General features: G+C 35.8%; 1 protein-coding gene across 5 annotated transcripts in view; it reads right to left on the minus strand.

Annotated features, from left to right (window-relative positions):
• The window catches only part of dcc (DCC netrin 1 receptor), a 252392-nt gene that overhangs the window by 79198 nt on the left and 157149 nt on the right, over window positions 1-16045 (minus strand). For all 5 annotated transcript variants that reach the window (XM_073860302.1, XM_073860301.1, XM_073860300.1 and 2 more), the window contains one exon: window positions 2168-2455. In XM_073860302.1, coding sequence (XP_073716403.1) covers window positions 2168-2455 — 288 coding nt within the window. The remainder of the gene's footprint in view (window positions 1-2167; window positions 2456-16045) is intronic.

Raw genomic sequence — 16045 nt, forward strand, 5'->3', positions numbered from 1 at the left:
ATGAATGAATGATTGATTGATTCTCATTTATTGATCGGGATTATCACTGGATTCTGCACAAGTCATTAAGAATCTTCAGAGAAAATAATTGATGGATATTTGAGGAAGCTGAGCAGTGACCCATCATCTGTCAGCTCACTTAACAGTGCACACTACACTTAACACATACTGAGGGAACATCATCACTGCTGACCACTTCAATGTTATGAAAGGACTTCTGAGACTCTTCATCTATCTGTTGACTCAAGTTTTTCATCATGTGATGCTGTTACTCGTTTATCTGTTATTAATCATCTGATCTTTTGTTTTTTGCTCATTAAGGAAACAATCAAATGGAATTTTATTCTGTAAAGGATTTTATTTGTGGAATAAACCTCAAAACAGTCAAACCCAAACTAAAATTAGGTAGATTTAATGAAGTCTTTGCATTAAAAGCATAAGTTTGGTTTTATTTGAAAGCAGACACTTGGAAGTTTATTGTAAAGACTGAATTATTTTCTTATGATAATAAAAGCACTAGTTATGAAAGGCTAAAATAGACATTTCTAATAACACACAATACTAATAATTACAAAATACATTTGCTACATCTTTATCAAAAATTGTCCATAAAAGAATCTAGAAATTCACTGCAGCTAAAACCTTGTTGTGTTTCTGAAGATGATATCTTTAAAACTCTGAATATTTTGAAAGATTTTTTTTTAAACTATGTCATGAGGTATTTTTTTAGAGAAATCTCAGAAATGCTCACGTTTGTTTACTCACATCTTTGCATTGCATTCTTTGAATGTATTGTTTTATTATTTAGTGTTTCAGACTGAGACATTTAGTAAGAATATTAAGGGAAATAAACTTTCACACCTCTTCAGATGAATTATGACCATCTATATCATTCTCTTGTATTTATTATAATTACTGACAACGATCTATTCACAGTGTTTTAATCCCTCTTTTCTTTGATTAAATGTCTCAATACAAATTCTTTGATTTTGTTTCAAATGCCTTTCTTCCAAAACAATTCTTAAATTAAGATGTTTTTTCTTGATGAGCAAAACAACCCAAGAAAATAAGTCTAGTTTTTAGACCAAAAATATAAAGTTCAGGGTTAGCAAAAAACAAGCAAAAAAATCTGCCAATAGGGTAAGCTAATTTTTCTTGAATTTTTTTGCTCACAATTGGCAGATTTTTTTTGCTTGTTTCATGCACAAAATCACTTATTGATATTTTTGGTGTAAAAACTAGACTTATTTTTTTGGGTCGTTTTGCTCATTAAGAAAAAGCATCTTAATTTAAGAATTTTAGATTTTACTGAAAACAAGACAAAATACTAAGAAAGAAAGTCAAGTTTATTGTCGTCTTGTTTTATCCATCAAAAATTCTTTATGTGCATATTTTTGGGTGTATGCCCTAATATGGGTGTATGATGACACTGACCCAACCTCTCTCTCTTGTGTGTCAAATCTGGACTGTCTCTGCACAACGGCGCCCTCAGGCTTCACGTATGAATGAACAAGACTATTAGAAATGTCAGTAAAACAACATCAGTGGCTAATATCACTGTGTTTGAACTAAAAATGAAATAAATATTAATCTTCTCTTTAGAAATTTGAAGTAAACATATAAAATCAATCAATATTTCTCCAAACATGCACACATTTGAACCGAAAGCTCAGATGGATGTTGTTTTGTGAAGTGCTTTCATGACAACCAGGCTTGAGATTTTTCTCAATGAATACAACCGAGGGTCATATTTCATTTTACAGGTATGAACTCCGAATAATAACTCATGACACAAATCAAAACATTACTGTCACTATAAGATTTTCTAAATAAAATAAACCTCAAATACAAATGCTGGAGCCTTAGACCTTTCTAATGATGTATTGATGATCTGTAACTAGTTATACTACATGGTTAAACTACACAAAGCATTGTAAGCGTTGTGACTCATTTTCTGCAATACAAACATCATAATTCATTCATTTATGAAGCACAAATAAACACAACAAAAGTCGACCACTGAGAAAAGAATAAAATAGAAGACATCACTAAATTTAACATTCGTCAAACTACCAAGCATACGGGGTCACACTAAATGTACAAAAAGTTAACTGGGATTGAAAGACCTCTCAGAAGACCTCAGTAGATTCACTTTAAAGAAACTCACCCGGCAGGACCCGCAGGTCGGCGTCTGTTCCGGTACGAGAACTACCGGGGTTTTCAGCCAGGCAGCGGTAAGTGGCCGAGTCGGGCGGCTGAACCCTGCTGACCTGAAGTGAACCCGAGGGCAGGACCACCACTCTGCTCTCAGGGTCAAAGGTTAAAGGTAGATCTTCTCTGTTCTTCTGCCATCGCACCACTGGCATGGGTTCACCCGTGACCTCACAACGCAGCAGGGCCGTGTCACCCATGTGAGTGGAAACCGACTCTGTGGGGACCACCACTCGTAAAGGACCTGAGGGAAAGCAGGAGAGAGAGGACACTTTGAACGAAAGAGCTTAAACCAAAGAAAGCAAGTACAAATGTAAAGCTGTATACAGTATATGTGTGTGTGTACTATATACTGTAAGATCTGTGTGGAGTCTTATGAATTTCAAGGGTCAGAGGGGTCAAAGGTCATGTACATTTAGAACTACAAAATCAGTGACGGTCACAAGCTGGGTTTCCATCACACTGATTTTATGCACATTTTGAAGTGCATAAAAACACCAAATTTCAAATAAAAATCCCTTAATTTGCAAAAAAGTTTTTACGCTCACTTGAGGTGTTTTTTTTTATTTATGCGATGGAAATGAGGTAGTGAACTGGGGCTTGATGTCGTTGTAATGCCCTTGCTGCTTGTGTCTGCATCATAAACTTTGCATTCCTTCTTCTGTGTACAGCATTCAGTTTAACAATGACAAGCTGCACCGCTAGTACATTTATAACTAAATGCAGTCCTGTCTTTATTTTCTAAGCGTGCCTTGTTTTATTTACTGTTGGTTATTAGGTTACCAATACCACTGTTATTCACTCGAACAACTTGATGAAAACGCACCTAATTCACAGTTGTTTGTTTTCTTTTTTGGCAAATTTTAAAAAGATTCGCTTCACTGCATAGAAACCCCACTACTAAGAGGTTCATGTAAGAAAACATAGTAAATAACAACCGAGAAATAAAGTTTAGAAAAAAACATAAAAACCGAGTGACTGTGGGTTTTACATGAAAAAGTTGAACTGAATGTTTAAAACACAAGCGATCATTACTGTAATGCATGAAGGCAGACCAAGCAGTAAAATGGCACATTTTTAAAAACTGAATCCAAAGCATTTGCAGCTTGAAATCTGACCAGAAGACTCAAATCTGCTGACCTGACATCAGTAGAAATCTGTACAGAGTCTCATGAGGTCATTATCACTGTTAGGACGTCAGTAGATGCCATCTGTGCTTCATCAACTGCTATTAATAAAACACTATCTATTATTTAAATATGAATGCATTTGTCAGATGTCTACAGTACACACATGTTAATAACTATGTGTCTATGGATGTGAGGTGAGTATTAAGATTCATCCACAAGGGAACAGCATTTATTTCCCAGCTTTTTGCCGACTAAATGCATTGGTGGAGTTCTGTCTCTTATCACTGTGATTATTGTTAACATCTTTCCACAAAATGCCTTCAATTATGTGTTTGCTGAAGGCGGACAGCCTCGGGCTGAGTGCACAAACGCACAACTCTATATATAAACCATCATTATCTGTAACACAACCTCAACAGGTCAAATAAAGGTATGAATAAAACAGATTGAGGTGAATAAACATGACTGTCATTCACAGAGAGATCTGACTTCAATCATAATTCAATCTAAGATCTGAAAATCAGCTGATAAAACCGATCAGAGTCAAGGAAAGTCAACGTGTAGACAAAATCTTTTACCTTTTACTCACATTTACTTAAAACACACAAACGATTTTTAGACCTGTGTGTGTCAATGTGGTTGTGTGTGTTTTACTGTGTGTTTGTGTTACTGGCTCTATCTCACTCCACACTTCAATTATTCTGACTGATGGCTTGATCACAGACAGACTTCAAAACCATCTGTCAGTCAAACCATCAGCATGAGCTCTGTCTTTACATCCAACCAGCCAATCAAAACCCAACAAACTGATCCAAGCATCTGATCACAGATCAGACACAAATCAGCAATATAAACATTTAAACAACATCAACATGTATTATGAACAGCAGATCCTGCTACTGTATGAAGTCCTCATCATATATGCGTTTAATATACAGAAGAATGAAATGTTCATGTTAATATTAGTTCATTAAAATAACTTGCTGTTAGTAAGTTTGTCTCATGTTAAACAGATCAAACTTCTGAATGTAAACTGACTCAAACACAAATATATATAACACAAGGATAATGTAAAACTTACTACAGAACAAAAATGTGAATAATCCCATCTTCTCTCTCTCTCTCTCTCTCTCTCTCTCTCTCTCTCTGTGTGTGTGTGTGTGTGTGTGTTTAATGCGACAGTTTTCATTATCTGCTCTCATTAAGAGGCTGTTCATATGCAAATGAAGTGACACAGGGTCTAAATCTTATTAACTGAGAGAAACAAAGCAATTATTCACTGTACTCCCAAACACAGAGAAATAGTGAGGAAAGATGTGACGAAGAAACTTAAAAGTTCTTCTCTTAACAGAGGTGATTTCAACAAAATTCAGACAACACAAGACAACATTTCTTTCTCAGGAAGAGACGTCGTGTCCACACTGTGATCAAAAACACACACAGAAGATCTGAACATCTGAGAAACTGTCAATCATATCAGAAGAACAATAAAACATCGGCCCAATAGTTGCACTAATCTTTTATCTCATTTATGTCATTTTGTGTAAAATTGTATGTAAATTTGATTGTACATCTTATTATTCTTTGTAAATCTGAAGTATTTGCTGTACTGTACTCTTATAACATTGAACACACTTTACACAGTTCAGCTGCAAATGATTTAGCAATATAACATTTCTCATTCAAGCCACTGAAACACAATTACATTGAAAACTGACTCCATGATAAAGTCCAGTAACAAATGACTGTACTCTCTCTCTCTCATCCTCTTTTCACTTAATCTCTCTTTCTATAATTAATCCAGGTAAGATGTGTATCAATAAAGATAAGAATGCACAGCAGTTTCTTCATTTTTACAGCACAAACATCACTGCCCCCATTTTCTCGTATTAAACCCTTCATGAAAATAAACTTGATACATCCCAGCAGACCTCAAGAAAGAGACTGAAAGTGTTTGTGAGACATTGAAACTTTCTGAAAGAATCAACATCCTCACACACGCCATCATTAAAATCCCTATTCGTTTTACAGGGGGAAAATTGTGCTTCTCAGAGGTCCTCTGTGTTTTTAATAGTGCTGTGTTCAAAATATCGATACGACGATACATCGTCATGGACGCCTGACGATGCGCGCATCGATACAGCATCTTCCGTATCGATTCGGATGCACTTTTGAAAGTATCCTTATGGAAAGGACGCATGTGTCCCGCGGAATACGTAGTAGCAGGGTTTACTTTCACTTTACGTGTCTGTCTCGCTGGCGCACGTGTCTGCGAGCCGCGTTCTCTCTCTCTCTCTCTCACGCGTATTTAAAATCAATGAGTTCAATATGAAAGCGCAGATATCTTTTTTAGGAGAGATACTTATTAGACACTCTCTTATAAAACAGTACTAACGCATTAGAGAAGAAACACGACAAAGATTTGCATGTGAAAAGTGTACGTCTAGAGAAGAGATACAAAGCTACTGTCACATTAATAATCTGATTTCTATTAAATAGTGTTAAGTCTGACTGCATGTTTACACATATATTCATAGATATAGAATAATGAAATGAGAGACAAATTAAATGCCTAGGGTAAGACATTTTTTCTTTGTAAAACTGTTTAAAAAAAAACACAAGTTAAGTATTAACTCTGAGTTACCCCAAAAGCTAATAAATGAATGGCAAAAAGACAACTGTTACAACACTGCTTATTCAGTGTACAATAAACAGGTAATAATAATAATAATATTGCAAAATTCTAAACAAAAATGTAATTCAAAATAGTCTTGTATCGTGATGCGCATCGTATCGGGGCCCTTGTATCGGGATACGTATCGAATCGGGAAATTGTTGGCGATACACAGCCCTAAATCCCGTCCAAGTCGGCCATGTCTTGCCAGCCATATCTTTTGAAAACACGTTTGGTTTGCCCAAAGTGATCTGCCGTAAGTTCTAACTAAAACACATATATTGTACTTCCTGAGTCAGATTCATTCAGATATGGATTTTTTTTTTTCATTCGGTGGAATAAAATAATTGAATCAAGAGGAGTCGAATGTCAAACGTTGTTAAGACTGGCACTTATTTTGTTAAACTTTGGAATGGTAATGTTAATTAATAAAGAGCAGACAGTTATATAAAACACGTAGGCTGCTTTAGTGGGGTTTGTAACAGTTATTTTCATTTGTTAAAATTAAATTAATAAATAACATGTTCTGTAATAATTTTACATTTAAAGCAAATATCATTTTAAACACGCGTATCCAGAGCACGTGATCTTCTGCAATGCCCAATCGCACAAAACAGACACTCCCATCTCTGGAATAGCCTAAAAATTTTAATCCCGTCTGAATCAGTACATAAAAATCACAGACATCGTGGGGGACATGTTGAAACTCAAATGTTGTTTGGAAAACTAATCCCATCCAAATAGTGCTAAAGATACAATTCATAACTTTATTTTGGTTAAAAATCAGTTGTTGAGCAAGAACTGTCACAGGACTTCATTTCTTCATGTAATCTTTATATCATCACCTGTTCAACTTTTGTTTAATTGTCTTCACCTGTTACTTGTAATCTTCCCTATGTATTTAAACCCTGTGTTCTCCCTTCGCCTCGGACCGATCTATGAAACGTGTGAGTTTTGTCTACCTGTTCATTTGTAATATTATTAAAGTTTATCATTTATTGTAACCTCGTCTCCATCGTCTTTACCCAGTCACATACTGTGAAAAGTATATCAAAATCAGAGCAACACCATTACAGATTTCAGATTAAATAATAACCTTCAGTTAGTGGGTAAAAATGCTAAGTTAAAACACTGAGGTGTGCTCAAATGATTTCTCTATAGAAACAGATGAATAAGTAAACATTATATTAGAGGTCGACCGATATTGGATTTTGCAGACACTAAGTGCCGATAAATTAACTGATAGTTTTTTTTACCATTTACTGAATTTAAACACAACACTTACAACCCATTAACTGAGCTTAAACAAAGTTGTGTTGAATGTTATTGCCAAATTAGAATATAATTCGTACTTTTAAGTAAATTTAAATATATATGAACTATCAAAAACCTTAAAGTAAGCAAACTAAAATAATAATAAACCAAAGTAACACACCAAAGAACAATAAAAACAGATTTAAAATATATAAACCGTATAACCGCATGAACTGTTGTAAAAAAAATAGTACGCAAATTTTGGTGTGGCATGTTACCTTGAGAAGTTTATCATAAAACTACAGCATGCTGTGTTTGTTTGACTATACTGTGCTGTATACAGCGGTCATAAAACATCGCGCTATATAGATCAGACCGACCTGACGCTGTGTAAAGAAGAAACGCAGTTCGTGCAGATCCGCCTGACTTTATAAAGAAACCGCGTATCTGTGTAGCTCGCGCTGTATAAAAAAATACATCATTTTAATTTCACAAGTAAATGGTGCTCTAATACTTTTTAATGCAAAGTTTTCCTGTTGTCTTCCCTGTTGCATATGCAACAAACGCAAAAAAATTATCAGTGTTAATTAATCAGACGATTAATCAGCAAATCCGATGAATCGTTCAACCTCTACATCATATTGTCAGGTTTCAACTAAAATGGAGAAAAATATTTATTAACAACATGCACTGACTATGATTAGCCCAATATTGTACCGCTGAGCTCTTACAAAGGGCAAAACCTTGCAGGTTAATTAAGATGAGTTCAGCTTTACACAAACTAATGCCACACAATGCTTCGGTCCCCTGCGCTCATCAGCTCATATGAAGCGTTTCATTCAGAGATGAGATGAGTTGAGGAGAGGACGTCTCTTTACTCATCATAGATCTGTTTGTGTTGTCATTACTCTGTTAATTGGCTGTGCACAGGGAACTTAAACTGTCAGTCAATGTCTTCAACCCATCTTATTAGTAACCCATGCAGACATCCATGAGGAACTAACTGAAGTGGACGATGGAAACTGCTGAGAGTTATCAAAAAAAAGATTTTGTAGATTCAAATGGACAGCATGTGGCCTGGCTGTTATAGATGTTGAAACGAGTTTAGATGACACCGATGACAACGACATGAACAATTTTAACACATCAAACAACTTTAATTCTTTACTGGTTAGCATTAAAGATTCAGCAGATATAAAGTGGCAAGAAAAAGTATGTAAACCCCTATAGGAATGAACTGGTTTTCTACAGTGATTTGCCATCAAATGTGATCTGATCCTCATCTAGGTCACAACAATAAACAAACACAATGTGTACAAGGTGACAACACAGATAATGCTAGAAAACACCCATTAAACATTCACAGTGCTGGAGGAAAATGTAAGTGAACACCTGGATTTAATAGCTTAAAACTCCTTTGGCAGCAATGACTTCAACAAAGAGCGTTCAGTAGTTCTCAATCTTCACTGTTGGGATGATGGTTTGATGTTTGTAAGCTTTGCTCTTTTTGTTCCATAGTATTTTTCCCAAACAGGTCAACTTTTGTTTCATCAGTTCATAAATAATTTTCCCAGTAGCACTGGGGTTTGCCAAGGTCTTCAAGCTCACAGCAATGTTTTTCGGGAAAGCAGTGCTTCCTCCGTGGTGTTCTGTCATAGACAAGCGTGCCTGTTCAAAGACTTGCGTATGGTAAACTCATGAACAGAGATGTGTACCAGCTCCAATGACGTCTTCAAGCATTTAGCTGATACTCATGGGTTCTTCTTTACTTCAATGAGTATTCTGCGTTGTGCCCTAGGAGTCATCTTGGCAGTGCACCCACTTCTCCATTTATAGATAATTTGTCTAACTGTCGACTGATGGATGTCTGAATATTTTGGGATTGTTTTGTATCCCTTTTCAGCCTTATGGAGTGCAACAACTCTTGATGGGATATCTTTAGAGAGCTATGTTTCATAAGAGCGGATGATTCTTGAGGACAGAAATCTTAAAATGGTTGAGTGGTTGTAAATCAATCAAAGTTGCACTAAACCACACCTTTAAACTCATTTTATTAATTGTGTTTATTAATCCAGTTTGCCAGCTTCTGATACAAATGAGCTTTTATTCAAGTAATTAATTTATGAGTTCACTTACATTTTCCTCCAGCACTGTGAATGTTTAATGGGTGTTTTCTAGCATTATCTGTGTGTTGTCAGCTCGTACACATTGTTTTTGTCTATTGTTGTGACCTAGATGAGGATCAGATCACATTTAATGACAAATCACAGTAGAAAACCACTAAATCTATCCTGAACATCAAAACCTGTCAAACAAAAGTATCATTAAAAAGAAAAACTTATGCATACGAGGTGGACTCATATAGGACATCATTAGTGATAATACGGTGCATATTTCCCTCTGAATGATCTCTAGACACAATTAGTCTGATATGGTATAAAATGACGAATGTGAGCACGATGTAAACATTCTGTTATATAGGTCATATGAATGATGTGAAAGATTAGAAACAGCTTCATAACAACAAGAGAACCGACAGAGAGAAAAACAATGAGACACACATGAAGTGAAGAGCATCAAAACACAACATCATAAACACCCGGCCACACATACAGTATTTGATTTAATCTCATCTGAGAGACGAGCTTTACTTCACTTTGATTTAGTGACATTTGTTACAGTATAACCTTAAACAGAACATGTACATACTGTATGTGTTTAATACCTTTACTTCTTTCTAATGCATCATGTATATACAGTATACAAGCTTCAGTCTAAAGTAGAAGTGACGACACTGAGAGCAGGATTTTGCATTTTTAATATGAGTAAACAGCTTCTGGGATTGACATTAAATTTTGATATTACGAACAGAGCGCTTCAATGCATTTTAATCAGAGGAGTTCAGACAAGAACAACTCAAGAACAAAAAGAATAAAAGATTAATGCTTAAACTTTACAAAAACATCTCATCTCTTTGTGTGTGTTTGTGTGTGTCTGTGTGTCCATTCAGGTTTGTATACATCGCGGGGTCCAAAAGTGTAGTCTTAACCACCTAACATTGTTGATATTGATATAAATGGATTTTGTTCTGTGGTTGTGTTGGTGTGATTCTGATGATTGTCCTGTTGGCATCATGACTCTAGAATATTTGGTTTTATTTTGTTTTTGGTGGACTCGGTCCTCCACTACTGTGATTGACAGGTATTATGAGAACTTTCATTGTTGGCATTGTGATAAAACACACATGAATACTTCAGTCCAGTAAACTGCTCAAACTTCTGCTTTTAAACAAGCGCTCAGATTTACTGATGATCAATGAATCAATGATATCTGCTTAATGCTTTTCTCTTTAGTCTTATAGAAGGCACACCTGACCTGTCAAATGTCTTAAAAAAAAACGCCAGAGCAAAGTCTGTGGTAACCGTGATATAAGAGGAATAATTGACTCCAGTCCTTGGAAATAAGTAAGGAATAATTGACGACAGGCCTTTGAATAAAAAAAAAAAATGCACACCAGAGGTGGTAATGCGACATGACGTGAAGCAGAGTTACATCGCAGGTGTGCATTATTTTCAAATAATTCAAAGGACCTGAGTGAATTATTCCTCTTATACCATGGTTATCACAGACATTGCGCTGGTGGTTATTTTAAGATATTTGATAGGTTAGGTGTGCGGTTTACAGAAAAATAATTAACACCCATGAAACATTTCTCAGCCAATCAGAATCAAGCATTCAACAGCCCTTTGGTATAACCGAGGGGCAACCTTCTGATCTACCTGATGAAGCAAATACAGAAGTGATTTATACTCCAATTCATCGACTGGCGGCAAGAGGCAACAAAAGGGAGTTAATTCCCAAAGACCTCCATGTTAAAATGGTCATCTTTACAGCAGAAAAGAATATGTTTACAGACTGGTACAAAAAGTGTTTTTGGTCCATATTGTTAATTTTGCCCTTCATGACAACTGTAAGGGGGGGTGAATTTGTATGTAACTCATTATATTAAATTATATAAAGCCTTCAACTTCAGCATAGTTAAGGACGTGGCCACTTGAGTGATGGGTGAACTGTCACTGCTGTCACTAGAGTCAACCTAGGTGGGCGTGGTTTCAACAACCAGCCATCTCAGCTTCACACACGTCCGGCCTCTTTACCCATTTTCGGTTATCCACGAGTGATTCACGGTGATGCGCGGCCAAGATGGCGACAGCAGGCAACGCCTACTTTAAACTTCAAAAACGATTTTCACAAACCAATGGGTGACGTCACGGACACTACGTCCATTTTTTTTTTACAGTTTATGGGTATAACTGAAAAGAATGAATACTCGCGGTATAACAGCACTCCGCAAAGGTGTGCATTATTTTCAAATAATTAAATGTCCCGTTGTCTATTATTCCTTACTGAACATTCAGATTCATACGTAACCTCCGGTCCAGACAATAAACACACCGACCCCAAATCAGATGACCCGAAAACATAATTCTAATTCAAGACACCATTACAAAACTACACTTCATCTGAATAGACTTTAAATTTAATTCACACATAGACATAGTACACACACGCAAACAAACACACGCACACACACACACACACACGCGCGCACACACACACGCGCGCACACACGTGCGCACACACACGCACACACACGCGCGCACACACACACACACATACACACACACACACACACAGACAGTAGGAGGGCTTATGTGCACTTCATGTCAATATACTTTGAAGAAGACATCAAAGCAGAGACCTGCTAGAAGAAATGCAACCACTTTCTTTCTGGGCTTCAGCTGTGTACCCAAACACACAGAGACAGACAGAAGAGAGAGAGAGAGAGAGAGAGAGAGAGAGAGAATCAGTAAGAGGAAGACAAAAGATCCAGAGTCATAATTACTGCAGTCCTCCATCATTCAGCACTCATCTCTACAGCACTGAAATATTCATATACAGTAAATGATAAAAGACATCTGTCTGTACTACATCACCTTCCAACACATGAGAGAGAGAGATGGCAACTCAGGGGTCTTCAACCTTTTTGTGGGCAAGGGGCTTCCACAATGGCTAAAACAATCTGGAGTGCTAGTTTTTTTATATAGTCTACTCAAAAATGTTTTGTTTTATTTGTTGATTTTATTTTACTTGTTGATGTTTTAGTATTGTTTAAAATGTTAACATGCGTAAACCAAGCCAAGCTATATAAAAACGTAATAAATATATATTACAATTGAGACTATTAATATAATGTGCTTTGGCCACGTTGGAGACCCCTGATCTAATTGATGCTTAGAGTTAGCACAGCAGACATCACACTATACGCTACATCACATCACACTATACGCTACATCACATCACACTATACACTACATCACATCACACTATACACTACATCACATCACACTATACACTACATCACATCACACTATACACTACATCACATCACACTATACACTACATCACATCACACTATACACTACATCACATCACACTATACACTACATCACATCACACTATACACTACATCACATCACACTAAACACAACAACACATAACACAATACACTACATCACATCACATCACACTATACACTACATCACATCACACTATACACTACATCACATCACATCACACTATACACTACATCACATCACACTATACACTACATCACATCACATCACACTATACACTACATCACATCACACTATACACTATACTACATCACATCACACTATACACTACATCACATCACACTATACACTATATCACATCACACTATACACTACATCACATCACACTATACACTAAACATTATATGTGACTTGAAATAGAACAAGAATTGGTTCACATATTAAATATTCATGTTTCTGGACAACTCATGTTTCATTCAGAGAAGCTTTGATTATTGAGTTTTTTATTAGGGATCAGACATTAAACATAACAAACAAATCAGAGTCTGATCTCAACTGATTCTCTTTTTGTTCATCTTCTTTATATATTAAAATCATTTCTATCTGTGAAATGAATCAGCATCAGCTGTTACTGTACAGCATCATAGAGAGCAAATCTCAGGGTAGATGTCAGGTCAGAAACTGAATCTTCTAGAAGATAAATGAGACTTTAATAAATCATCTCACATCTGAACTCAATGTTTGAAGTGTTGAAATCAATAATCTCATGTGTGTCTCCTCTATAGACTCTTAACTATGACCTGTGACTAAAACCTTTAGACCAAAGTCTTGTGTCCAAAGATCTGATACAGTATTCACATTCATGTTATATAATCTATAGAAAATCATGCTGTATAGCACTTAAAGTGATTCCCATATGAGCCACTGAACCACCAGACAGCATCATTTAGACACTTTCTGCATTAACAACATAAACAAACAGCTTTCATGAAACAAACGTAACTTCTGGTAAACTAACACACTGAATCAATAACAATAAAAGTCCTTTTTGAGTAGTTTATTTCTGATAACAAGCAAAATAAACAACAAGTAGATGACCTTAGTTTAAATCATAACTAAGGTGTATCAAAACCTACACTGAACTAATGTTACTGTGAAAATGTTTACTATGTAATCTATACAACTACACATCGACTACCAAACCTCCCTTCATCAAGCGCTGATCCATGATTGCCGTCTCCGCTTGTCTTTAAAACAGTTATTATTTTTCATTTGTTCAAGAGTTCAGTTTAGACACTAGTCAGATCATTAAAGAGGATTTCGTGATTTATTTTTGTCATTTCCAGAAATTTGCGCAAAAAAATGCAATTTGTTTCCTCTCTAAGTAAGATACCAATGCGTGTCTAATAAATTAAATATTTATAAGAAGTTGTCAAATCATTAAATACTTACAGTTATATAATAAGAACAGAGAAACAAAATGAAAATACATAGACAGCTGTCAAACAGTGCTTTTAAAAACTGGATGATTTAAGGAAAATGTTATTAAAATAATTGACCACTTCAGCTGCATAAATGTTTGATATTAATAAGAACATATGAATCAATCCATATCGCCAACACTGAGAAAGGTGCGTCACATAATCTTGTTTCATTTTTCTCTTTAAAAAGTTTGAAAATCACAGACCTACAGTAATGCACAATAGCCACAACAAGTCCAAAACTGGACCAGACAAGTACAACCTCTGAAAGGAGATCAGTTCAGTCCTCATGTGATGACAGGAGGCATGCGCACATGTTTGCTATCGATGAGAGGATAGTGGACAGATGCCTTTCTTTTGTGTCCAAAGTTTTCATTAACTTAATATAAGTAATGTGCATTATGACATCGCTTTACCTGCTGCACCACACAGACCTTTGTGCTGGAGAGAGAGATGTTCATGTGTGATAGTAAAATATAGACAGAAATCTTTACCAGGTTGTCTAACTGTATCATGATTATGAGACCTTTTCATTTTTGCGATTATTTTGCAAAGAAATGACAAATTATACAGGATCGCAGAATAACACCACATTTTGATGATTTTGCGCTGTGTTCCGTGATCTTGAAATAGTAAAAAACAGGAGGGACTGATTAAACAAACAGAGACGGGAAGTTAAAGGAATATTCCATTTTCTTAAAAGAAAAATCCAGATAATTTTCTCACCACAATGTCATCCAAAATGTTGATGTCTTTCTTTGTTCAGTCGAGAAAAAACCATGTTTCTTGAGGAAAACATTGCAGGATTTTTCTCATTTTAATGGACTTTAATAGACACCAACACTTAACACTTAACTCAACACTTAACAGGTTTTTTCAACAGAGTTTCAAAGGACTATAAACGATCCCAAACGAGGCATAAGGGTCTTATCTAGCAAAACAATTGTCATTTTTGACAATTAAAATAAAAAATATACACTTTTAAAGCACAACTTCTCGTCTAGATCTGATCGTGATGCGCTAGCATGACACGAAGCAATACGTCATGACGTCAAGAGGTCACAGAGGACGAATGCAAAACTCTGCCCCAGTGTTTACAAGTGTTGAGAAAGAGTACCGTTCCTACATTGTTGTATGTCAACGGATACTAATTAATGTCTTTGTGTCATTTTATTGTTTACAATGGTCCGCAAATGTGCGTTTTATATATGTAACACGTGACCTCCCTACGTCACTACGCATTTACGTTAGGTCGCGCTGGACCGGACCTAAACGAAAAGTTGTGGTTTAAAAGAGCATTTTTTTTTTCTTGTCAAAAATGACAATCATTTTGCTAGATAAGACCCTTATGCCTTGTTTGAGATCGTTTATAGTCCTTTGAAACTCTGTTTAAACCCTTGTTAAGTGTTGAGTTATGTGCTAAGTGTTTGGGTCCTTTAAAGTCCATTAAAATTAGAAAAATCCTGGAATGTTTTCCTCAAAAAACATAATTTCTTCTCGACTGAACAAAGAAAGACATCAACATTTTGGATGACATGGTGGTGAGTAAATTATCTGGATTTTTGTTTTAAGAAAATGGAATATTCCTTTAAGTTCTGTCCACATGCGTAACCGTGACAACACACATGTATTTAATGAGACACACACGGTTATTGGGTTGGAATAGAGTAATTCACAGATATATGGTTCATACTTTAGTTATCAGATGTCTAGAGAGGTTTTGTCATTATAACTGAATAACATGTGACAGCAGTACTGTATGTATAATCTGACACGTGTGTAATCATATTTACTTTCTATGTGTGTATTAAAGAGAAAAAAATGTTTATCTGTGGTTGCTTTTTGAGAAATGAAGGTCTCCTCATGGATTAGTTATAT

This window comes from Misgurnus anguillicaudatus, chromosome 22, assembly GCF_027580225.2.
Source record: "Misgurnus anguillicaudatus chromosome 22, ASM2758022v2, whole genome shotgun sequence".
In the NCBI taxonomy this organism is placed as follows: domain Eukaryota; kingdom Metazoa; phylum Chordata; class Actinopteri; order Cypriniformes; family Cobitidae; genus Misgurnus; species Misgurnus anguillicaudatus.